At 42.9% G+C, this 26,451-nt stretch overlaps 1 protein-coding gene across 5 annotated transcripts in view; it reads right to left on the reverse strand.

The window, feature by feature from the left end:
- LOC125447673 (ryanodine receptor 1-like) overlaps positions 1-26,451 on the reverse strand; it is a 411,721-nt gene that overhangs the window by 328,244 nt on the left and 57,026 nt on the right. For 4 of the 5 annotated variants that reach the window (XM_059641018.1, XM_059641017.1, XM_059641016.1 and 1 more), the window contains exons 4-5: positions 17,805-17,825; positions 1,879-1,953 (exon numbers count right to left, since the gene is read on the reverse strand). In XM_059641018.1, coding sequence (XP_059497001.1) covers positions 1,879-1,953; positions 17,805-17,825 — 96 coding nt within the window. The remainder of the gene's footprint in view (positions 1-1,878; positions 1,954-17,804; positions 17,826-26,451) is intronic. The other variant, XM_059641019.1, reaches the window with a different exon arrangement.

A 26,451-nucleotide genomic window follows, 5' to 3' on the forward strand; every position in this document is an offset into this window, starting at 1 on the left:
ACTGCAGATGCTGGAGAATCCGGGATAACAAAGCGTAGAGCTGGATGAACACAGCAGGCCAAGCAACATCTTAGGGGCACAAAAGCTGACATTTCGGACCTAGACTCTTCATCAGACCCTTTTCTGATGAAGAGTCTAGGCCTGAAACGTCAGCTTTTGTGCTCCTAAGATGCTGCTTGGCCTGCTGTGTTCATCCAGCTCTACACTTTGTTATCTCTTACATATATTTTGGAATGGCTTGTGCGGAATCTTTGTAGTCAAGACAAAGTCCTTGAATTGCCACACCATTCCCTGTGAACTTTAGAATCTTTAAACAACTCTAGAAACCACCAGGCATAATTACAATTAGAGCAGGATCAAACAGAAATCAAACAGCAATTATTCTGAAAGTAATTTAAATAGTTTAACTGGAGTGCCAGGGATGATTCTATTTGTTTCTGATCATGTGTCCAGCTGTGCACATTTAAGCAACAGCATCAACTGCATTGCTGAGCTTCAAAATGGCAGTGCTTGCATCGAACAGGGTTACATGCTCATTGAAATCACAATCTGGCTGCTCTGCATACTTCCAACAGACGAATCCTGCAAGTGAGCCACTTTGGAACCTAACAGAAACCACAGCACCTAAACAACTTTCTTTTTTGCACAGCAGAATTTTGCCACTTCAGAGTTTGCACTCCAAGTTGAGAAAACAAACTTAGATGTAGAAAAGACAACATGATTGCATCATGACAAGAATACATTGACTGTTCCTTTATAAATACTGGCAGACATAAAATTGTGAACCTAAAAAGAGAGAATTCTTCCTTCAAATCTATCCCTTAAAGTGCAATGACAAGGTAGTCTAATGAAATTTCATTCCTAATTTCTGCTTTTCTCTTAAATATTATTACAATTATTTTGTGCTGCAAGTTCATCTCCTGTACCAGCTGAGGTTATCATGAAAGAAAACCCTGACTTCTCAACCCTGTCCTTGCCTAAGGCAAAGTGACCCTCAATTAAATATACCACCAATCATCTCTCTCTCTCTCTAATGAGACAGCAGCCCTATGATTCTCTGGAACTATGGTAAGTTTAGCTTGACCTTACCTGTAATGGACAAATGATGTGTTCTTTTTTCAGATTGGGAGACCACTTTTGGACACTCGAAGTTCTCTATAACATCAGTTAGCAAGTTGTCAATGAATGAGTCTCCTATGGAGAACTACCTATGGGCCGGCATCAACTCACCGTCCTGTAAACAGTGCATGCTGCTCTACAAGTGGATAATGAGCAGTGTCCCAAACTGCAATTGCGGCTATGCATTCTAGACCATAGAACACATCACATCAAATTGCTTGTGTGATCTGTTATGAGAGGTCTCTAACCTCTCCAGTCAATATTTCAGGAGATCAAATGGATGATCAAACTGGACACCTCACTATAACCATTTCCCATTGAATGAACATAGAATAAATAATGGTACAGGAATTCACTAATCCCCTCAATTCTATTCAAAAGAACTCTATGGATGAAATAATGCACCCAGCAGATGAAGTCAGACCTTTGTACATTTTCTATTTCCTACTGATTGATGGGTGAGACAAGAGACTGGTCATTTCTCCCCAGCAGAAGTTTAAACAATAACAAACATACAATGATTGTGTAACATTGATGACATTTTGACAAGTAAAATGTTTATGTTGGTTGAGAAATTACACTGCAACAGGTAGACATTCCGTAAATTTTTCTTCCTGTCAAATAATAGCAATATATTTCACCAAGCCTGTTGCCTGCTTTGTTTTAAAACAAATTCATTCAAGGTTGATTCTTTTCTGAAAAAAAAACGGCAGAATGTTACCTTAAAATATTAGTATTGACAAAAATCCTATGACTTACCATGCCACTGTGGGAATGGCGCAGTAGAATAGCATGACCGTACAAAAGGGTTCGATGGCCTCCTCCCTGAGAAGACTGCCCGTAAAGAGGATGAAAATGAATATATTCATTAATCAAAACTTGGCATACCAAACTAACATACCAACAAAAACATCAGCAACATTTTTTGTTGATGTGACTGCAAGTAAAAGCTACTGTAATTTACAGATTGGACTTTAAAATTAATTTTGACAGTAAAGACTACTCTAAGCTGTCGAGAGAAAACAGCACCTACATGTTGGAGCACCAGCATTGTCTTTTAGCCAGCTCATTTCTCAAGTGTTATTTTGGTTTGTATACATAAAACAATTGCACCCAAAGTTATATTAACTGACACAAAGCTAACTGAAGAGAGAAGAACGCGCATTAATATTGGAAATATATGGAAATAAAGGAATTTCATATCAATCATCAATCCAATATACATAGTTTTCATGAATACGGAACACACAAAAAACTGTTTAGCCATTCTTATTGCCAGCCTGTCTACTTGAGAGTTACTAACATAAAAAAACACTTAGACCAATTTATCACAGGAACTCACTCTTTGAAAGCGTTTAAGAACTGTGGGACAATGGTTAAGATGATAGTTGACTGCTTGTTTCCACAGTGATGTTTTGTAAGGGGCTCATGAATGTCCTATCATGTAATTGAGATAACTCCTCAGAGGCTGGTATCACATCAACCTGTTATTTACACGTGCATTGTCCCTAACACTGTCCGGCTTCCTCTGAGCCAGCTCTGCGCGAATAGAACCACTGATGCTCCTGTTTATGTCTGTCAGCCAGAGCTCCCTGAATGGGCCAGGTTAACTGCCCCAATCAGAGAACTCATTTTATGAGGTTGACCTGGCTGACTTCATTACAATCATAACAGTAACCTTTATGTGAGATACTGTTAGATAATTCTGGGATAAATCACAGAAGATTTTGAACTTATGTTTCAGTTACTTATAAGTGTTGTCTACTGTTTCTCCAACCTCTTTTCTGAGCGTTGGGCCATCGACAATCATTGGATTGGCCTGCGCTTTTTGGCAAAGTACTGTAGTAGTTTGCCATTGCATTTTGCAGGATGGTTGACCAGGAGACACTTCCTTTCCTACCATCTGCCATCAGGCATGTGGGGAGGATTTACAGGCTGATAGTCAGCCTGTTTGATCGCAGTGAGAAAGCACCTTCCACAGCCATCAAGTCCTGGCATGGGACTTGAACCTACAGTCAGGACAAGACACAATGGTAAAATCAATGTGCCACAAGACCATTAATGTTGTACAGGTCAAATGTTTTACTGGTGCTTTTTTTTTGTAAATAAGCCTATTTCTTACTGTTAGCCTTATTATGAATGCCAGATTTTTTAATGTATTATGTTGTCTCTATAATACAAGACAAATAGAGAGGATTATGCAATGTTTTGAATTTTGCCCCAAAACAAGCATGAGTATCTTGGTTACCATGGGAACAGCACTCTTACTGAAAATAAGGTGCAAAACGTGGGTACCTGGAAACAAAGACAAGGACAGCTGAGCATGTAGTGCACAGAAGTGCAGCATCTAAATGTAAGGACAGAAAAGAAAGTGTAAGGAGTAAGGGCTCTTGGAGAGACATCAGATTGCAAATGGTGTAGACAGCGGAGAGAAGAGGCTGCAAGGTTTTCTGTGAGCCACTAAGCATAAGTGGATGGACGGTCTATGATCAAAAAAAGCACATCCTGTTGTAATCAAAACACTCCAGAAGTTGTGTTTTGGTGATTGTGGGAAAAGAAATGTCCAGAATGGATCTTACTGCTGGTTTGGAAATCCACCAGAAACTGAGGGAAGCATCTTTCAATAGTCACTTGCTGTTACAACTTGGCAAATCACGGAAATAATCACTGACTGGAGACTGAGAGTGGTGTAGATTACTGTAATCTTGTGCAGGCCGAATTGCTGTGAATAAATGTTTAGCATGGGATTATCAGTCAACTCAGAGCATTGTTAAGGATGTCTTACCAAAGTTTAGAATATTAGTTGTTTACTAGTTAATGTTTAGTTGATGTTGCTTTTAGTTCATTTGTTAGAGTACAAGTCTTAAACCTTGAAAATCTTGTTGTATAATCCCTTTAAACCAGTCCTGGGAATTCAAATCTCTTGGTTACAGTTATAGTCCGTCCAGAGCTTGAATAACACAAACAGAATAGTTAACAATGTGGTTATTTCTATCTAAAAGTGGGCAAGACTCGGTAGTGTGCAGCCCACATAGCACTACAGCTTTCCAGCACATGATATCTTGATGAAAACACTAATTGTTGATCCATGGCATACTGTTCCATTTGCATCACGCACTGTCATGTAAACTTTAGACACTGCAAGATATGTCTGTTTCTGGGAACAATCAGAAGATACACAAGAGTGAAGGGTACTGGGAGACAGCCCAGATTGTGAGTAATTTCATTTAACTTGTTCCACACACCAAATGCATTGAAATTAACAATTATTCTGTTCACATTACAACACTAAAAATATCAGAGGACAGAACTCTATCATCTCAGATTAAATTTAAAATTAAATGATCCCACCAAAGTTTAAAAGATTACTTAGGTTATAGGAATAAGGTTTTAAAAAACTCGTAAAACGAGTGAAACAAAACTAAAAAAGAACTAAATCCAACAAATGTTAAAAGAAAGCAAACATACTTTTAAAAATTAAGCAACAAAATGAATTTTGTAAATAATTAAAGTCAGTTAAGAACTCAAAACTGTTAAAACTGCCTTCAGCTCAACCATTCAATCTGTACCCCACAATCAATCATCCTGAAAAATTATTCAGAAAGGAATTAGAGCAATGAGACGTGGCAAACTGATGGCCAATTATGTTGTGAAAATAATTTCTCTATTTCTGTTTCAAAAATTAAAGTTTTTCTCATTTGTTTACAACATTGAACACAATAAGAGAGGTAGCAGAGACATGTAGGGCAAAAAACTCCAATTATTGAGATGCTGAGAATCAGTAATATGATATTTTATTTTTAAAATAATGCAACTAAATTTTAACTGAAGCATTCTATTAAAAAGATACATTATTTGATGGGAAGGATAGCATCTATAGATTTTCTGCCTGGCTGATATAGACTGTATGGATTTCCTCATTCTTCATTGCTTAAACCTAACAATTGGATATTGCAACTGACTACAAAACCTAATTAGTTAAGGAGTCTCCCTTTCCAGAAACAACCTTTATATATCATTAATGAAGATTACTATCTTACCATACATGGAGTTAGTTATAGTGTTACAACAAAATTCAAGTTGTTTCTCTCATCCTGGAGAAAACAACAATCACATATCCACGAAGGATGATGTGGTTCAGCTATATTTTTATTTCCATAATCTGAGTACACCACCTCTGTTAAAAGAAGTGCTCAGCAAACTGCCAGAGGGACAGAAATTTTGCCTGGTAGAGTTTCTGCTCTGAGCCTTCCCAATCTCAGCAATTTCTACATGTAGAAAAATATTAGCAAAGATAACTCAAAACATTTTAATACAAATAGTCTCAAAGATCATTGATCTATGCTTCTCTATGAGCATGGCCATGTCAAAGTCTGGTCCATGATGATATACATGGGGCATATTACTTAGCAAATAAATAGGGAAATAGAACTAATTTTTAGAATTTTTAATATTCAAATAGAATAGGGATGGCTGTACAGGTGATCAATACTCCCTTCAATTTTGTTTTCTTGGTGCACAGTGGCTACTTCTGAAAGCTAATGCATTGGTGGGTTGAACACACCAATCAGCAGCATGCACGGAACCTCAAAGCCACTATGGAGCCATTGGTTTAGACGAAACATTACAAATGATGTGTTGCAGTTCTCATACGTGGGAGCTTCTGGACACTGGTGTGATCAGAGTGACTAGATCTACAGCAAGGGCTTGTCAAGGAAGTTTAACTCAAAAATGTTGCACTAAGTTGCTGACACTGCAACATATCAGGGAAGGAAAGAAATATATGGACACCCTGTTTCAAGATCCAGTCACATCCCTGAGATAAATTACATCACATTTTAAAGAGATACGGCAGGAAAGAGAGTTCAAAGCCATGATGGGTTCTTCTTGCTCTACGCAGGAGGTCGGGCACAATTCAAGTGCCCAGGGCCAGCATGTGCACAGGTCATGTTTCCAGCTGCAGGTCTTGGAAGCCTGGATTTTGGAGCTGAAGCTGAGGTTAGGAACACTATGGAATATCCACGAGGTGGCGAGGGTTCTGGGTAACATATAAAGAAGTGGCCACACTGGAGGCTAAGACTCAAAGGCAAAAAGGGAAAGGGTGACCACCAGACATAGCAAGATCACTAGGCAGGCACTGCAAGAGTCTCTTGTGGTTACTCACCTGCAAAACGGACATATCGCTTTGGATACTGTTGAGAGGCAAATCAAATTTGTACCAAAACCGTAGATGATGATTTCATGGAGTCTATACGGGACGGTTTTATGGACCAATTGGTTGTGGAACTTGACATGGTATTGTGCAATGAGAAAGAAATAATTGACAATCTAAATGTGTGAGGCCCCTTGGGGATGAGCGAACATAATTTGAAGTACTGGCGAAGATCTGTAGCTCGGGTTGTGGATGAGGTTGTTGACTTGCTCGCCAAGCTGGCTGGTGTTCGTTCAGACGTTTCGTCACCATGATAGGTGACAACATCAGTGGAATATATAAATATAATATATATATATATAAATGGAATATATATATATATAAATTCCGCTTGGAATTTATACTGTCTGGCCTGTTATGGTGAGTACTGGGGCATTTCCGGTATTACCACATATATAAACCCATTCAGACCAAAACTGGAAATGCCAGCACTCACCATAATGGACCAGACAGTATAAATTCCAAGCAGAGGAGAATAACATTGCTTCTTCAAGGCTCCACTGATAATGTCACCTCACATGGTGATGAAACGTCTGAACAAAAACAAGCTAGCTCAGCAAGCAAGTCAACATAAATTGAGCAAACATAATATTATAGAATTATTAATCAGGATTGGGATGTAGTTGATTCTGACCGAGTTCCTCAATTTAGATTCTGGGTCCACAATGTATGAGGCATGAGTTGGTTATGATAGATTGGAGAACATTACTTAAGGAATGCAAGTGGGAAGGCAACGGTAAAGATTCAAAGACCACGTGAATGAACTGCAATAATTGTTCATTCCTGTCTATGTTTCCATATTGTTATGATGAGTCATATTAGATTCAAAATGTTACCTCTATTTCTTTCTCCACCGATTAGGCCAAACCTGCTGAGTTTCTTCAGCACTTTGTTTTTATATTAGTTACAAAGACAGTGTTGGCTTAAGGGGACTGGTAAAACATGTTAAAAGAAAAGATGATAGAAATACACTGGCAAAATGTAAAGAGGTATTTCAGGGCGGCACGGTGGCTCAGTGGTTAGCACTGCAGTCTCACAGCGCCAGGAACCCGGGTTCGATTCCCACCTCGGGCGACTGTCTGTGTGGAGTTTGTATATTCTCCCCGTGTCTACGTGGGCTTCCTCCGGGTGCTCCGGTTTCCTCCTACAGCCCAAAGATGTGCAGGATAGGTGGATTGGCCATGCTAAATTGCCCATAGTGTTCAAGGGTGTGTAGGTTATGGGGGAATGGGTCTGGGTGGGATGCTCCAAAGGGCGGTGTGGACTTGTTGGGCCAAAGGGCCTGTTTCCACACTGTAGGGAATCTAATCTAATCTAGATATCTCAATAAGAATATGTTTCATTGGAAAGGGTGCAACATCTTTGGCTAAGGAAGCTAGGGTTGGGATCAAATTGAAAGAAAGCCTGCACAAGGCTACATAGATTAGTAGTCAGGAAGATGGGGAAACTTGTAGATACTAGCAAAGGATCAGTAAACAAGTATTAAAGAAAACTAGCAAAAATATTAAAACAGCCAGTCAAATCTAATTACATAAAAAGGAAGAGAACAGTGAGAATGAGTGTTACACATTAGAGATGTCCTTGTGCATGAATCACAAAATGCCAGCATGCAATAAAACAAGTCATGGGGGCCGGTGGTAAAAGGGAGAACATTTGCCTTTACTGCAAAGGGGAGGAGTATAAAAGCACAGAAATCTTGTTGTAGTGATATTGGGCAGTGACAATGCAGTGTACATTGCTGATCTCATAACTGAGAAAAGTTATACTTGCATTCAAAGAGTTCAGAGAAGGGACACTGGTTGATTTCTGGGAGAAAAGGCTTGTCTTATGAAGGCAGTTGCTACTGTGGCAGTAGCATAATTGGATGAGGGGGAAATCGAGTCATCATCCAATTATGCTACTGCCACAGTCAAATCTCATTACTAGAAATGGCTAATCTTATGGCTATTAGATATAGATTGTTCTCAAAATTTCAGTGACAATTTGCACAGTAATTTCTTTATTTTGAGGTCAGTTAAAAGGTGCAAAGGCATTACTTAGGCTCCAGCAACTTCTGAAGAAAATTCATCACACGTAGTTTCCCTCTCAAAAGATGCTGCATTATATGTTTAGCATTATCAGCTTTTTCTTAAATTCTTTTTCAGATTTACAGAATATTTTGCCTTTTTTACCCCCATTTTTTGCTCTTAATAATTTTCAGTAAGATGAGTTCCTATGTCATGGCTTAATGTTTCTGTATGATTATGATAAAACAAGTTGCGCAGCAATAAAACAAAGTCTTAAAACAGAATAAACATTATTAATTTAGTAAACAGATCAGCTTAAGAGCTGCATCTGTATTTATGTTAAATTGTTAGGGACGCTATTTATGCCCTTCAAAACAGTCAAATAAACTTTGTAAATTTCCAAAGCAGATTTGCAAATAGCAACTAACTGCCTGAAAATTATCCAGAATGAATGTGAATAGCTGTAAAATGGGTGCAACATCTGAAAAGAGAATAGCATTTTAATTACAACTTTCAACACTAAGTTATGATAAAATATAGTACAAATTACTTACCTGATTAACAATGAAACACCTCCATTTTATAAATAATGGTGTTATTAGATTATAATAATAACCATTTCACATTTAATCAAGGTTATTTTAAACTTTAGTAATCTGTATTAGCTACGTAACCCTTTAGCTACCAGGTAAAAGGTTATAAAATCACCACAACACAAAGAAAAATCAGTACACACCAGGTAAAATCAGACAGCTTAAAACATTTCCCTACAGGGCAGCTCATTTTAACGTTTCTATTTTTCTCCTGCAAAACATATTTTAGATAGGTGTAGCAGCCATAAAAGGGCATGCTATTGGCTGTAGATGTGATGTATCCCTTGAAGTATAATAATATACAATTGTACAAAGCACTTATACCAGCAGCTGTTTTTATGTGGCGTGTACTGTACTTGGCTTGCTAAAGGGTTGATGCACTGGGAGGAAAATGGCCCTGTTCAGCCAGATACAGTGTTATCTAAAAAGTGTGGCATTTTCTATGCTATGTTTACATAGCAAGAAAAAAAATCTCGTAAAATTATATCAATTTAGAAGAAAAAGTAAAAGTTCTAATATTGTGTGAATGTGTTTTTGGCTTCCAAAAATCAAGCTTGTTTTCTTAGAAGCTCAGTAATAAACCTTCGCAGTATCAAAATGTCAAAGTAATGCAGGACATAAATTGAATTAATTGAAGCACAGAATTAATTTTGCAGAAACCATTTAATATACTATTATCTAAACGTAGAGAGTTCAAGCTTCTGATCAGCATGATTGCTTTCTTCCATAATCAGGGAGATGTTGTGTTAAAGAGGAGCATTAGTCTTTGTAAAGGAATAGAAGTATTTTCATTGCATAATTGAAAATGTTCAAGAAACTGGATGTGAAAAAGGATAAACATAAAATGTGAAAATCTCTAAGCTGAGACTAGAAAACGTGACAAACATGGTTTAAAATATTGTATTTTAATACCCATTGACCAATATTGCTTTAGAATTCATCTGTGGTTAATTTATGATAAATGATCTCTACCACAACCATGACCAAGTGTCGAGCTTTGGCTGCTTTGTTCTAGGGTCCCCTTATGAAAGGGCTGCTGAAAATAATCAAAGCAACAGTCACAAGAGAAAAACTGCATGAGAACGAATAATTGGTACTGCATTCACCAACTACAAATGCAGAACCACTTTAATGTAATTAAGTAGGGTATTGGTGGGCCTACACTTGAAGCACTATTAACAGTTTTGATCTCCTTACCGAAGGCAGAATATACTCACTTTATAAGGGATGTTACAAAGGTATGCTCCATTGATTTCTTGTCCATTGATTTTTTGGATATAAATTGTCCCATTGGGAACACACTGCATGGGTTGATGAAGGGTAGGTCACGTTCAATTAATTTGGTGGAATTCTTTGGAGGACATTACTTGTGTCGTGGACAATGGAGAGCCTGTGGATGTGGTGTATTTGGATTTCCAAAAGGCATTTGACAAGGTGCCACACCAAAGGCTGCTACATAAGATGAAGTTGCATGGTACTACAAGTAACGTATTGGCATGGATAGAGGATTGGTTGGCCAGTAGAAAGCAAAGAGGAGGGGTAAATGGGTGTTTTTCTGGTTGGCAGTCAGTGGCTAGTTGTGTGCCTCAGGGATCAGAGATAACAAAGTGTAGGGCTGGATGAACACAGCAGGCCAAGCAGCATCTTAGGAGCACAAAAGCTGACGTTTCGGGCCTAGACCCTTCATCAGAAAAGGGTCTGATGGGGAGAGGATTCTGAAATAAATACGGAGACGGGGGAGGCGGACTGAAGATGGATAGAGGAGAAGATAGGTGGAGATGAGAGTATGGGTGGGGAGGTAGGGAGGGGATAGGTCAGTCTGGGGAGGACGGACAGGTCAAGGGGGCAGGATGAGGTTGGTAGGTAGGAAATGGAGGTGCGGCTTGAGGTGGGAGGAGGGGATAGGTGAGAGGAAGAACTGGTTAGGCAGGCTGGGATGAGCTGGGCTGGTTTTGGGATGTAGTGGGGGGAGGGGAGATTTTGAAGCTGGTGAAATCCACAGATACCATTGGGCTGCAGGGTTCCCAAGTGGAATATGAGTTGCTGTTCCTGCAACTTATGGGTGGCATCATTATGGCACTGCAGGAGGCCCAGGATGGACATATCGTCTAAGGAATGGGAGGGGGAGTTGAAATGGTTCGCGACTGGGAGGTGCAGTTGTTTACTGCGAATCGAGTGTAGGTGTTCTGCAAAGCGGTTCCCAAGCCTCTGCTTGGTTTCCCCAATGTAGAGGAAGCCACACTGTGTACAGCGGATGCAGTATACCACATTGGCGGATGAGCAGGTGAACATCTGCTTGATGTGGTAAGTCATCTTGGGGTCTGGGATGGGGGTGAGGGAGGTGGTGTGGGGGCAGGTGTAGCACTTCCTGCGGTTGCAGGGGAAAGTGCCAGGTGTGGTGGGGTTGGAGGGGAGTGTGGAGTGGACAAGGAAGTCACGGAGAGAGTGGTCTCTCCGGAAGGCAGACAAGGGTGGGGTGGGACAATGTCTTTGGTGGTGGTGTCGAATTGTAGATGGCGTAAGTGTCGGATGATGATGCGTTGTATCCGGAGGTTGGTGGGGTGGTATGTGAGGACTAGGGGGAATTCTCTTAGGGCGGTTATTGCAAGGGTGGGGTGTGAGGGATGAGGTGCGGGAAATGCGGGAGACACGGTTGAGGGCGTTCTCGACCATTGCGGGGGTGGGGGGGGGGGAGCCCTTGAAGAACAAAGGCATCTAGGATGTGTGGGAGAGGAATGCCTCATCCTGGAAGCTGACGTGGCCATCCATGGCCTTATCACCTCAGGTGACCTCCCACCCACAGCCTCCAACCTCATTGTTCCCCAACCCCACACAGTCCTCTTCTATCTCCTTCCCAAAATCCACAAACACCCTGCCCTGGTCGACCCATTGTTTCCACCTGCTCCTGCCCCACCGAACTCATCTCCACCTGACCGGATTCCATTTTCTCCCCCTTGGTCCAGGAACTCCCTACCTACGTCCATGACACCACCCACACCCTCCACATCCTCCAGAACTTCCAATTCCCCAGTCCCCAACACCTCATTTTCACCATGGATGTCCAGTCGCTATACACCTGCATTCCCCATGCAGATGGCCTTAAGGCCCTTCACTTCTTCCTGTCATGCAAACCCGACCAGTCCCCCTCCACCGACACCCTCACCTGCCTAGCCGAACTCATCCTCACCTTCAACTTCTCTTTCGATTCCTCCCACTTCCTACAAACAAAGCGGGTGGCCATGGGCACCCGCATGGGCCCAAGCTTTGCCTGCCTCTTTGTAGGTTATGTGGAACAGTCACTCTTTCGCACCTACACTGGCCCCAAACTCCAACTCTTCCTCTGTTACATTCATGACTGTATCGGCGCCGCCTCATGCTCCCAAGGGGAGCTCGAATAGTTCATCCACTTCACCAACACCTTCCACTCCAACCTCAAGTTCACCTGGGCCATCTCCAACACATCCCAAGCTCGAATAGTTCATCCACTTCACCAACACCTTCCACTCCAACCTCAAGTTCACCTGGGCCATCTCCAACACATCCCTCACCTTCCTGGAGCTCTCAGTCTCCATCTCAGGCAGCCACCTACAAACCAATGTCCATTTCAAGCTCACCGACTCCCACAGCTACCTGGAATACACCTCCTCACACCCACCCTCCTGCAAAAATTCCATCCCCTGTTACCAATTCCTTCACCTGCGCCACATCTGCTCCCAGGATGAAGCATTCCACTCCCACACATCCTAGATGTCCTTGTTCTACAAGGGCTACCCCCCCCCCCCCCCCCCCCCCCCCCCGCAATGGTCGAGAACGCAATTGACCGTGTCTCCCGCATTTCCCGCACCTCATCCCTCACACCCCACCCTTGCAATAACCGCCCTAAGGGAATCCCCCTAGTCCTCACATACCACCCCACCAATCTCCGGATACAACGTATCATCATCCGACACTTCCGCCATCTACAATCCGACCCCACCACCGAAGACATTGTCCCACCCCACCCTTGTCTGCCTTCCGGAGAGACCACTCTCTCCGTGACTTCCTTGTCCACTCCACACTCCCCTCCAACCCCACCACACCCGGCACTTTCCCCTGCAACCGCAGGAAGTGCTACACCTGCCCCCACACCACCTCCCTCACCCCCATCCCAGACCCCAAGATGACTTTCCACATCAAGCAGATGTTCACCTGCTCATCCGCCAATGTGGTACACTGCATCCGCTGTACACAGTGTGGCTTCCTCTACATTGGGGAAACCAAGCAGAGGCTTGGGAACCGCTTTGCAGAACACCTACACTCGATTCGCAGTAAACAACTGCACCTCCCAGTCGCGAACCATTTCAACTCCCCCTCCCATTCCTTAGACGATATGTCCATCCTGGGCCTCCTGCAGTGCCCTGCAGTGTCCTCGTTCTTCAAGGGCTTCCCCCCCGCAGTGGTCGAGAACGTCCTCGACCGTGTCTCCTGCATTTCCCATACCTCATCCCTCACACCCCGCCCCCGCCACAACCGCCCCAAGAGGATCCCCATCGTTTCCACATACCACCCCACCAACCTCCGGATACAACGCATCATCCTCCGACACTTCCGCCATCTACAATCCGAAACCACCACCAAAAACATTTTTCCCACCCCACACTTGTCTTCTTCTGGACAGACCACTCTCTCCGTGACTCCCTCGTCCGCTCCACACTCCCCTCCAACCCCACCACACCCGGCACCTTCCCCTGCAACCGCAGAAAGTGCTACACCTGCCCCCACACCCCCATCCCAGGCCCCAAGATGGCTTTCCATATCAGGTACCTGCACATCCGCCAATGTGGTATACTGTATCCGCTGTACACAGTGTGGCTTCCTCTACATTGGGGAAACCAAGCAGAGGCTTGGGAACCGCTTTGCAGAACACCTACACTCGATTCGCAGTAAACAACTGCACCTCCCAGTCGCAAACCATTTTAACTCCCCCTCCCATTCCTTAGACGATATGTCCATCCTGAGCCTTCTGCAGTGCCATAATGATGCCACCCATGGGTTGCAAGAACAGCAACTCATATTCCGCTTGGAAACCCGATGGCCCAATGGTATCAATGTGGGTTTCACCAGCTTCAAAATCTCCCCTCCCCCTACTGCATCCCAAAACCAGCCCAGCTCGTCCCGGCTTGCCTATCCTGTTCTTTGTCTCACCTATCCCCTCCTCCCACCTCAAGCCGCACCTCCATTTCTTACCTACCAATCTCATCCCGCCCCCTTGACCTGTCCGACCTCCCCGAACTTACCTATCCCCTCCCTACCTCCCCACCCATACTCTCGTCTCCACCTACCTTCTCCTCTATCCATCTTCAGTCCGCCTCCCCCTCGCTTCGTATTTATTTCAGAATCCTCTCCCCATCCCCCTCTCTGATGAAGGGTCTAGGCCCGAAACATCAGCTTTTGTGCTCCTAAGATGCTGCTTGGCCTGCTGTGTTCATCCAGCCCCACACTTTGAAATCTTGGATTCTCCAGCATCTGCAGTTCCCATTATCTTTGCCTCAGGGATCAGTGTTGGGACCGTAATTGTTTACAATTTACATAGATGATTTGGAGTTGGGGACTAAGTGTGGTGTGTCAAAATTTGCAGGTGACACTGAGGTGAGTGGTAGAGCAAAGTGTGCAAAAGACACTGAAAGTCTGCAGAGGGATACAGATAGTCTAAATGAGTGGGCAAAGCTCTGGCAGATGGAGGATAATGTTGATAACTGTGAAGTCATCCATTTTGGTAGGAATAACAGCAAAATGGGCTATGTTTTAAATGGTTTAAAAAAAAATCACAAGCACGCTGCTGTGCAGAGGGACTTGGGTGTCTTTGTGCATGAATCACTAAAAGTAGGATTGCAGGCTCAGCAGGTAATTAAAAAGGCAAATTGAATTTTGTCTGTTATTGCTGGAGGGATGGAGTTTCAAAACAGGCAGGCTATGCTGCAGCTGTATAGGGTTTTGGTGAGGCTGTACCTGGAGTGCTGTGTGCAGTTTTGGTCGCCTTATTTGAGAAGAGATATACTTGCACTGGAGGGGGTGCAGAGGAGATTCACTCAGTTGATTCCAGAGTTGAGAGGGTTGGATTATGAGGACAGACAGAATAGGCTGGGATTATACTCACTTGAATTCAGAAGAATGAAGGGAGATCTTATAGAAACATATAGGATTATGAAGGGAATCGATAAGGTGGAGGCAGGGAAGTTGTTTCCACTAGCTGATGAATCTAGGACTCGGAGGCATAGCCTTAAAATAAAGGGAAGCAGATGTAGGACTGAGGTCTGGAGGAATTTCTTCACCCGAAGGGTTGTGAACCTGTGGAATTCCCTGCCCAATGAAGTGGTTGAAGCTACCTTGCTGAATGTTTTTAAGGCAAGGCTAGATACATTTTTGAACAGTAAGGGAATTAAGGTTTATGGTGAGCGGGCAGGTAAGTGGAACTGAGTCTCAAAAACATCAGCCATGATTTTACTGAATGGCAGAGCAGGCTTAAGGGGCCAGATAGCCTACTCCTGCTCCTAGTTCTTTTGTCATTATGTTCAATGTAAGATGGGATAGAAATATCTACCTAAGTGAGCTTTGGAAGTTTCAGACATACCCTCATTGGAACATGTAAAATTCTTTGAGGGTTTAACAGCAAAGCTGAAGGTGAATTCTCCTAGTTACAGTACCTAGAGTTGGATTGATAGCCTCTTGGATGGCATGAGCCATTTACAATGGAGACAAGCAAATTTCTTCAGGGGTCCTTAATGATCATAGATCATAGAATCCCTACAGTGTGGAAACAGGCCATGTGGACCAACAAGTCCACACTACTCTTCTAAAGAGCATCCTAACCAGACCCACACCCCTACCCTACCCTTTCACTGTAACCCTGCATTTCCCATGTCTAATCCACCTGACATACACAGCCCTGGGCACTACAGACAATTTAGCATGGCCAATCCACCTAACTTGAACATCTTTCGGCTGTGGGAGGAAACGGGAGCACCCGGAGGAAACCCACGCAGACACTGGGAGAATGTACAAACTCCACACAGACAGTTGCCCAAGGGTCAAATTGAAACCGGGTCCTTGGTGCTGTGAGTCAGCAGTACTAACCACTAAGCTACCGTGTCACCCTTTAAAATTATCTTTAAAATTATTTATCTCATAGGATCACAGATTTTCAATGATTAATTCTATTTAATATGAAGATCATTAGACTTTTGGCACTAAAAATCATGAGGTATGAGGATAGGATGGGGTCAGGTAGAATACAACCATGATTTTAAATGATACTTCAGCAGGTTGAGGGAGCCGTTTACTACATTCTCATGTAATGTAGTTCATCACTCTGAAAGTCTTTGAAGACGACACAATCATAGACTCCACCTCATTCTTTCAAGAAACAAACTGGAAACAAAAAGGAATTCCCGTCCCGACTCTTCAACAGATTCGACTGCAGCAATTGTTTCAGAGTAGTTAACTAGTAAAAAATATGATCAGGCAGCTATGGTTGAACAGGCTACAGTCTATGCGGTGAAGCACCAGAGCAACAATGCTGACAATGAGTTTCACCTACAGGAAAGGAACGATGACAGCAAAAAATATAACACGAAACTGGATGAGGCAAATAAACAAAAACAGGGAAGTGATGTCAATGGCTGTTCACATCAAGATCCAAAGAGCAATACAGCACAGGAAAAGGCCCTTTGGGCCTCCAAGCCTGCACCGACTCATTCTGCCCTTCAATGTTAAAACTGTCTTCACTTACAGAACACTTACATCACCAGAGTCAAACATACCTGTTCAAATATGGGAGGGTTTTTGAATCTGGTAGGATGATGTGCAAACTGAAACCAAACTGTTAACATGTCTGAACATTGGGAACATAATGCAGGAGTCAAATACTGGTGGAAAACAGGTGTAAATATTTATTAAGCACAACGGCATCTAACTGATCAAGAATGCATCTGGATAGGTCCCAGTTGGTGTGTATCTCCAGTTTCTCTCCAAGTAATTGACTGATTTATTGTCACGTTTACTGAAATACAGTGAAAAGCTTTGTTTACGAGCTGTACAGGCAGATCATAGTATACAACGGATGTACAGATCAAAGACAGAGATATACAGGTTACATTGCACAAGACGTGCACTAAGCGAGATCAATGTTAGGAAGATTAGCATTATTTGTGGCTTGAGAGTCCAGTCGTCTGAGAGCGAATGTTTCCACTCAGGGAGATGTCGCAAAATATCTGTGTTATGCGGTACAGTGAATTTCCCCACAGAGTGATAATTCTCTTTAATATCTTTCTAAGTTTTGTGAAAGTATCAAGACTTTTTTTGGAGAACAAATTATAGGGCATGAACAGATGATTCCATAACCATTCCTAACCTTGGTAAAAGAACAATGTTTTTCCAAGTTTTTTTTGGTGTTAGAAAAATAAAATGCAGTGAATTGAACAGAAAAAGCAGAGAAAATCAAAGCAAAATCTGAATGAAACAAGATAAAAAGGTTGCGATCATTACAATTAAAAGACAAATATGTTAAGAAATTGTTCTTTGTGCAGTGCACAGAACAAAAGTAACAGTTCAAAATAAACCAGCTTCCTATGAAATACAACATGCTTATTTCTTAACATTTACACCATTTTACATCAGAACTTCAGAATAAAATAAGGATTTAGCTTCCTGTATTGCAGTGAAATGAATGCAATGAAATTAAATTGTTATGCAAGGTATGAACAGGGCCTTTATGAGTGAAGTGAAATATGTTAGAGCTCATGCATTGATCGCTAATGACCTATAACAAGGGATTTACAATGGTTTATAAAAGGGGCACAGCAACAAAATCACAGACCAGTAGACACACCAACATACCCATTTGTCCAGATCAAGAGGCTTGCATAGTGGATAAAAAAAAAATGAAAAGCAAAAAGTTATATTATTTTCAACTTGCACTACTTTTTAACACTATCCCCACTTTCCCCCGGCTAGTCCAAATGCCAACAGTAACTTTCAAGACAGTGATCTGCAACAAAGCAAAATATTACATTATGTCAAATTAATCAGTAAAGTATAATATCTGATGTCCAAAATTAGTGATTGTGGTTGATACAATAATCATAGGATACTTTGGAATGTTAACCACTGAAAATGAGGGCACTTTATGTCCTTTTAATTGCCACAGGTGGGGAAGCAAAATAACTTGTTAATTACTAACCACCTTCAGAAATATTTTGTTTAATGCAGCTTGCTATGAAAAAGTAAAAAATGATGACACAAAATGTAATTCCCAAACACGCACTTTCATTGTGACTTCTGAATGAGAGCAGCTTCAAACTTGTGGTTTCAGATAAAGTCAACTTATTACTTAACATTTATTGATTCATAGTCCTGCTCAAGCAATATATATCCAAAATAAACAGCAATTTTTGCAGTGAAATTAATAAAACTTACCAGTTGTGCATACATCTGGGTTACCTGCATGTAACAAACTTTCCAGTTGCTTTGAATCTACATTTTTAAACCTGTGTAATTCAAAAATGTATCAAAAATATCAACCAATATTTGACATTTTTGTTCACACCATATTATGACCACAAATCTTTCCATGCATTAAATTTTAGTACAAATTCAGAAAACTGTTTGGAGATAGTATCATAGCTGTAGCATTACTGGACTAGTAATTCAGAAGCCTGGACTATCCCTTTATCTGTCTGAGAAGCTAACGGTGCATGTGACTCTGGTCTGATTCCATGTGGTTGTCTCTTTTCTACGCTCCAGAAAGCCACTCAGTTGTAGGAGGCTCACGAAAATGTGAGGAAAATTAAGGCAACAAATGCTGGCCTTGCCCAGCAACCCTCACATTCCAAAAAAAAAATCTATTTGGATCAATCTTATTTGCTGATTGAACAGTAAAACATTACGTGAAAGTCTCAACTGAATAATTTCAATTTTGATTTTACAGCCAGAAGGGCAGCACAATTGCTATGTTAAATATGACAACTGAGACACAGAATGGTGTTCTGTAATGTAGGAAGTATTTATTCAATGACAACTGTTACAAATCAATATTATTTGGCATTGTAATATTCAGAATACAACTTATAATAGAGGAATTAGTTCACAAAATTGGTTTAAAGAAATAATGAGGTTACCCCCAAGTGAATCAAGATCAGAATCCCAATTTCTGTCCAATAATGATTCAACAAGAAAACACTTCTCTTTGAAGGATTCTATGTGCAAACCTCTGAGCCAGAAGCTCTCTCATCGGGAGCAAGTAAGTTCAGTGCAGCAATCCAAACAGGCAGCAACAAAGTGAATCAGAACAAAAACCACACCCTTTCAACAATTCCTGACATACTTCAGGATTAAAAAGGTTTTCAAGCTACTTCCATAGCCACCAAGTAAATACAAGTGTTCAAGATCAATGAAGTCAAAGGGTTGGGTAGGGTGTGCAATGATGGAAGGGCAAGGGACTGGCGTGCTATTTAAGTGAGATGAAGTGCTTGGTGGAGAAGGGGCTGCTGTGCCAGGTGGGCAAGGATGTAGGATTCTGAATGGGCAAGTGGATGGGTGCGAGGGCAGGTTGGCAGGTGAGTGCTTGGGGAGATCAGGAGTATCGGTTTAGGTGTGCAGAGAGTCGAATGGGGTGATATCAAAAGGAGGAAATGGGCAGGGCCAATTGTCATTGGGGTTTTAAGGGGGGGCAGTCAGCTTAATTGTTACCCAGCAGTTAAAACATACTGTAACATGTTAACATTTCCTGAGTAACTACAGTGTTAAACCAAGTCAAGTCAAACTCTCTGAAGTTAACAACCCTAATTAGAGTTCGGTCTTCATTGGAGGCTTCCAGGTTCCAGGTAATGGCCTAAAAGGAAACTTTAACTTTAGGTCAGTTCTCAGGGAGCCAGCAGACAGAGACATCAAGACATCTCCATGGTCTAATGCTTAACTCCCAACTACGCTGCCGTAATGACCATCCTCCCAGCAGAAAATTAAGACCAATATTATCAAAATAACTATAAAGCCTGAGTCAGGGCCTCCAACTCAAGGCAAGAAGAACTTAAGCTGTTAACATTTCCCAAAACCAAAGACATAGAAAATAGGAACATATGGGGGTCATTCAGCATGCTCTACCATTCAATACGATCATGGTTGGATCATCTCAGTATGCTGTTCCTGCTTTTGTCTCATACCCTTTGATCCTTTTAGCCCCAGCAACTATATATGTATAGAGAGAGTCCCAGAGTGGAGGCCAGCACAGGGAGACAGTTCCAGAGCAAGGAGAAAACTTACCTTGGAGCAGCTGAGAGCTGGTGTGGAGCAGACTAAAAGCTTGGAGCAGAGTGGGGTGGTTGTTGGTCTAGGTCTGGCACGGGCATGTGGAAGCCCCTGCGCTGAGCTACTGCAATGTGTTATGAAGTTGGGTAGCGTATTCATGAATTGAAAGGCAGCAAGTTAGAACCTGTGCTATGGTCCCTTTAAGAGCTTGTCCTCTGTCTGCTTGCAAGTTTATAAATGCCGGTGCACAGAGTGTGCCCGAATGGAAACATTTTGTATAGATTTTCGGGTGAATTTAAACTAGCTCAGAAGGGGGATGGGATACTGAGGTGTAGTTCTAGTATACAGGAGGATGAGCTTAAGGAGGGCATGGACAGGACCTCACCGTCACGGGAGTGTGCTGGCAGACAGCAAGCTGGATTGAAGTGTGTCTACTTTAACGCCAGGAGTATCCGGAATAAGGTAGGTGAGCTTGCAGCAAGGATAGGTACCTGGGACTTCGATGTTGTGGCCATTTCGGAGACATGGATAGAGCAGGGTCAGGAATGGGTGCTGCAGGTTCCAGGGTTTAGATCTTTCATTAAGGTCAGGGAAGATGGTAGAGGGGAGGTGTGGCTTTGTTAGTCAAGGACAGTATAACAGTGGCTGAAAGAACTTTTGATGAGGACTTGTCTACTGAGGTGGTATGGGCTGAGGTCAGAAACAGGAGAGGAGAGGTAACACTGCTGGGAGTTTTTTATAGGCCTCTACAAATTTCCAGGGATGTGGAGGCGAAGATCAGCAAAACTATTCTGGACAAGAGTGAAAGGAACAGTGTGGTCATTATGGGAGACTTTAACTTCCCTAACATTGACAGGAAATGCTATAACTCTAGTACGTTGGATGGATCAGTTTTTGTCCAATGTGTGCAGGAGGGTTTCCCGACTCAGTATGTCGAAGGGCCAACAAGAGGGGAGGCCACACTGGATCTGGTACTTGGTAATGAACCAGGCCAGGTGTTTGATTTAGTGGTAGGTGAGCACTTTGGAGAGGGTGACCATAGTTCGGTTATGTTTACTTTAGCAATGGAAAGGAATAGGACCATGCCACAGGGCAAGAGTTATAGATGGGGAAGGACAATTATAATGCAATTAGGCAAGACTTAGGAGGCATAGAATGGATTAGCAAAACTCAGTGGATGGGGACAATCGAAATGTGGAGCTGGTTTAAGGAACAGATTTTGCGTGTCCTTGATAGGTACGTCCCTGTCAGGCAGAGAGGAAGCGATAAGGTAAGGGAACCGTGGTTTACTAAAGAAATTGTATCTCTTGTTAAGCGGAATAGGGAGGCTTATGTGACAATGAAACGAGATGGTTCAGATGAGGCGATGGAGAGTTACAGATTAGCTGGGAAGGATTTAAAGACAGAGTTAAGAACAGCAAGGAGGGGATATGAGCAGACATTAGCAGGTAGAATAAAGGAGAACCCTAAAGCTTTCTGTAGGTATGTGAGGAATAAGAGGATGACTAGGGTAGGAATAGGCCCAGTCAAAGACAGAAGTGGGGTGTTGTGTGTAAACCCTGTGGAGATTAGAGAGGTGCTAAATGATTATTTCTCATCTGTTTTCACTGAGGAACTGCAGAATATTGTAGAGGAGATGACTGAGTTATGGGCTACTAGAATTGAAAGGATTAAGGTTAGTAAGGAGGAGGTGTTATCAATTCCAGAAGGTGTGAAGTTAGATAAATCCCCTGGGCCAGATGGGATTTTTCCGAGGATTGTCTGGGAAGCTAGGGAGGAGGTGGCTGAGCCTTTGGCCTTGATCTTTGAGCCCTCATTGTCTACAGGTTTAGTACCAGAGGACTGGAGGATTGCAAATGTTGTGCCCTTGTTCAAGAAGGGCAGTAGGGATGACCCAGGTAATTATAGACCTGTGAGCCTTACGTCTGTTGTAGGAAAAGTTTTGGAAAGGATTATAAGAGATAGGATTTATAATCATCTAGCAAGCAACAATTTGACTGGAGATAGTCAGCATGGATTCGTCAAGGGCAGGTCATGTCTCACAAACCTCACTGAGTTTATTGAGAAGGTGACCAAGCATGTGGATGAGGGAAGGGGGGTGACGTGGTGTACATGGACTTCAGTAATGCCTTTGATAAGGTTTCACATGGTAGGCTATTGGAGAAAATACAGAGGCATGGGATTGAGGGAGATTTAGCAGTTTGGATTAGAAACTGGCTTTCTGTAAGAAGGCAACGAGTGGTGGTTGATGGAAAATATTCAGCCTGGAGTCCGGTTACTAGTGGTGTGCCTCAAGGATCTGTTTTGGGACCACTACTGTTTGTCATTTTTATAAATGACTTGGACGTAGGCATAGGTGGACGGGTTAGTAAGTTTGCAGATGACACTAAAATTGACGGAGTGATGGACAGTGTGGAAGAATGTTGCAGGGAGGCTTGGATAAACTGCAGAATTGGGCTGAAAGGTGGCAAATGGAGTTTAATACGGATAAATGTGAGGTGATTCACTTTGGGACGAATAATAGGAAGGCAGAATACCGGGTCAATGGTGAGATTCTTGGTAGTGTGGATGTGCTGAAGGATCTTGGTGTCCATGTACATAGATCCCTGAACGTTGTCACGCAGGTTGATAGTGCTGTTAAGAAGGCTTACAGTGTGTTAGGTTTTATTGGTAGAGGGATTGAGGTCCGGAGCTGTGATGTCATGCTGCAACTGTACAAAACGCTAGTGCGGCCTCTTCTGGAATATTGTGTGCTGTTCTGGTCGCCCCATTACAGGAAGGATGTGGAAGCATTGGAAAAGCTGCAGAGGAGATTTACCAGGGTGTTGCCTGGTCTGGAGCGCAGGCCCTATGAAGAAAAGCTGAGGGACGTGGGTCTGTTCTCATTGGAGAGAAAGAGGCTAAGAGGGGATTTAATAGAGACATACAAGATCATCAGAGGATTAGATAGGGTGGACAGTGAGAGTCTTTTTCCGAGGATGATGACTTCAACTTTACAAGGGGGCATAGCTACAAATTGAGGGCTGATAGATTTAAGACAGATGTCAGAGGCAGGTTCTTCACTCAGAGAGCGGTAAGGGCGTGGAACGCCCTGCCTGCCAATGTAGTTAACTCAGCCACATTAGGGGCATTTAAACAGTCCTTGGATAAGCATACGGAGAACGATGGGACAGTGTAGGGGGAGGGGCTTAGATTAGTTCACAGGTCGGCGCAACATCGAGGGCCGAAGGGCCTGTTCTGCGCTGTATTGTTCTATGTTCTATTAACAGCCAAGCAGCATGTTTTTCCAAGACAACAAGTTTGAATTTGGCCAATTAATTTAAACATAGAACCTAGATACAGAAAGCCAACTAACTTTAATCTAGCGTTGACAACCTGAAACGAATCATATTATAAAGAACTTGATTATGTCATTACAGGTATGCAAAACAAGGGCATTTGGAAAAATCAGGAGAGCCAACTGCCCTCTGAAAGAGACAGCCATCAGCTACCTGCCAGATTCAGCACTCAGAGAAAGTCCATCTAATTAGTCAAAGGTACCAGGGTATTTTAGCTCAAAGTGCTCACTGAAGAAATTATGCAGATAAAACATCCCTGACAGCAGAATTAACAGAAGAAAGGTGTTTGCGAAAAGATCGGAGATGACAGAAGATTCTAGAAGGCAGTCTGTGCAAACTTGGAGAGATTAAGTTATAATTCATTGCTTCTTATTAGTTGGGTTTATATTAGTGGGGCTTGTCCTCTTTTATTTTGTCTTTCAGCAGCGGGAGTGGTGAGAGCGTGAGCCAGTGTGCAGCCGGGAAGGTAAGCTTTTCCTTATAAAAAACTTACCTTGTATAACAGTGGCCTTCTTACTTTCAGCAGCGGGTGTTGTGAGAGTGTGAGCCAGGAAGTGAACTAATATATTCAGGCAGTGGCTAAACCCGAAACACTGCACATGTTGTGTCTCCCGCCCATCCTCCTCCTCTAGCCAAAACTAAAAAGACTGGGTGGAGGATCGGTAAGATAAGGCCTTTTTTTATTCTTCTGGAATTCTAGAGTAGAGAGAATGGAATAGGACAGTTGCATGCTCCTCTTGCAGGATGTAAGAGGTAAGGGTCACTGCTGATGCCCCCTCTGACTTCACCTGTGAGAAGTGCACCCAATTCCAGATCCTCACAAACCACGTTAGGGAACTGGAGCTGGAGTTGGATGAACTCTGGATCATTCAGGAAGCTGAGGTGGTGATAGAGAGGAGTTATAAGGAGGTGGTCACACCCAAGGAACAGGGTAAAAAAAGGTAGCTGCGTGACTGTTAGGAGGGGAAAACAAATAAGCAGACAGTGCAGGGATCCCCTGTGGCTGTTCCCCCTCATTTTGGATACTGTCGGCGGGGGGAGGTGGGGCGGGGGGAGGTGGGGCGGGGGGGGGGGGGGGGGGGGGGGGGGGGAGAGAAAAAAATAACGACTTACTGGGGAAGGCCATAGTAGACAGGTCTCTGGCACTGAGCCTGGTCTGTGGCACAGAATGGAAGGGGGGAGAATAGGAGAGCAATTGCAGTGGGGGATTCAATAGTAAGAGGCACAGACAGGCGGTTCTGTGGACGTGAATGAGACAAACAGATGGTATGTTGTCTCCCGGGTGCCAGGGTCCATGATGTTTCGGATCATGTCTTCAAGATCCTTAAGGGAGAGGCTGAGCAACCAGCAGTCACGGTACACATCAGGTACCAATGACATAGGGAGAAAAAGGGCAGAGAATGTGAAAAACGAGTACTGGGAGTTAGGTTGGAAGCTGAAGTCCAGGAAAAACAGGGTAGTTATCTCTGGATTACTACGAGTGCCATATGATAACGAGCTAAGAAATACGGAGAGAGTGCAGCTAATCACATGGCTACAGGGCTGGTGTAGGAGGGAGGGCTTCCATTATGTGGATAATTGGAGCACATTCTGGGGAAGGTGGGACCTGTGCAGTAAGGACGGGTTGCACCTGAACCGGAAGGGCACAAATATCCTAGGTGGGAGGTTTGCTCAAGCCATACAGGATGGTTTAAACTAGATTGGCAGGGGGTGGGGAACTGGATTTGTAATTCAGAGGATGAGGCATTCAGCCTTCCAACAGACACAACAGGGAGTGAGGTTGTTAATAAAGAAATGAGGTTGATGGAAAGTAATTGTGGACACAGGGATGGTTTGAAGTGAGCATACTTCAATGTTAGAAGTATCAGAAATAAGGCAGATGAACTTAAGAGCATGGGTCAGTACTTGGAACTACGATGTTGCGGCCATTACAGAAATGTGGGTAACTCAGGGACAGGAATGGTTGTTGGAGATTCCGGGATTGAGATGCTTTAAAAGAATTAGGGAGGGTGGTAAAAGAGGCGGGGGAGTGGCATTGCTAGTCAGGGCTGGTATAGCAGCTACTGAAAAGGCAGTTTGAGAATGATATGTCAACAGAGTCAGTTTGGTTTGAGGTCAGGAACAAGAAAGGAGCAGTCACTTTGTTGGGGATTTTGTTACCCCCTAATTTTAGACCCCCTAATAGTTGCAGAGAAGTGGAGGAGCAGGTTGGGAGGCACATACTGAAAAGGTACAGAAGTCACAGGGTTGTATTCATGGGTGACTTCAACTTTCCAAATATTGATTGGCAACTTTTTAGTTGTAATAGTTTAGATGGAGTGGATTTTGTCCAATGTGTTCAGGAAGGATTCCTGACACTATATGTAGAAAGACCAACACGAGGAGAGGCCACTTTGGATTTGTTGCTTGGCAATGAACCGGTCCAAGTGTTAGACCTGTTGGTAGGAGAGCATTCGTCGGAGGCTCACTGATGATGTTACCTAGAATGGTGATGAAACGTCTGAAAACTAACCTTCCAGCTCAGCGAGCAAAATCACATCCAGTAGGAGAGCACTTTGGCAGTAGCGATCATAACTCTTTACTTTTACAGTAGCCATGGAAAAGGATAGGGAAAAGGATAGGCACGTACAGCAGGGTAAGGTTTATAATTGGGGGAAGGGGAATTATAATTATATTAGGCAAGAACTGGGTAACATAAAAGAGAACAGATTCTGTCAGGGGAAGTATTATAGAAGTGTGGAAGTTGTTTAAGGAATGCATACTGCATGTGATCGATATGTTTGTCCCTAGCAGGCAGGGAAGATGCAGTTAAGTTAAAGAGCCCTGGTTCTCGAGAGAAGTCGAACGACTAGATAAGAGGAAGAAGGGTGTTTACATAAGGTTTTGGAAACAAGGATTGGAAA

This window comes from Stegostoma tigrinum, chromosome 39 (genome assembly GCF_030684315.1).
Source record: "Stegostoma tigrinum isolate sSteTig4 chromosome 39, sSteTig4.hap1, whole genome shotgun sequence".
NCBI classification, from domain to species: Eukaryota; Metazoa; Chordata; class Chondrichthyes; order Orectolobiformes; family Stegostomatidae; genus Stegostoma; species Stegostoma tigrinum.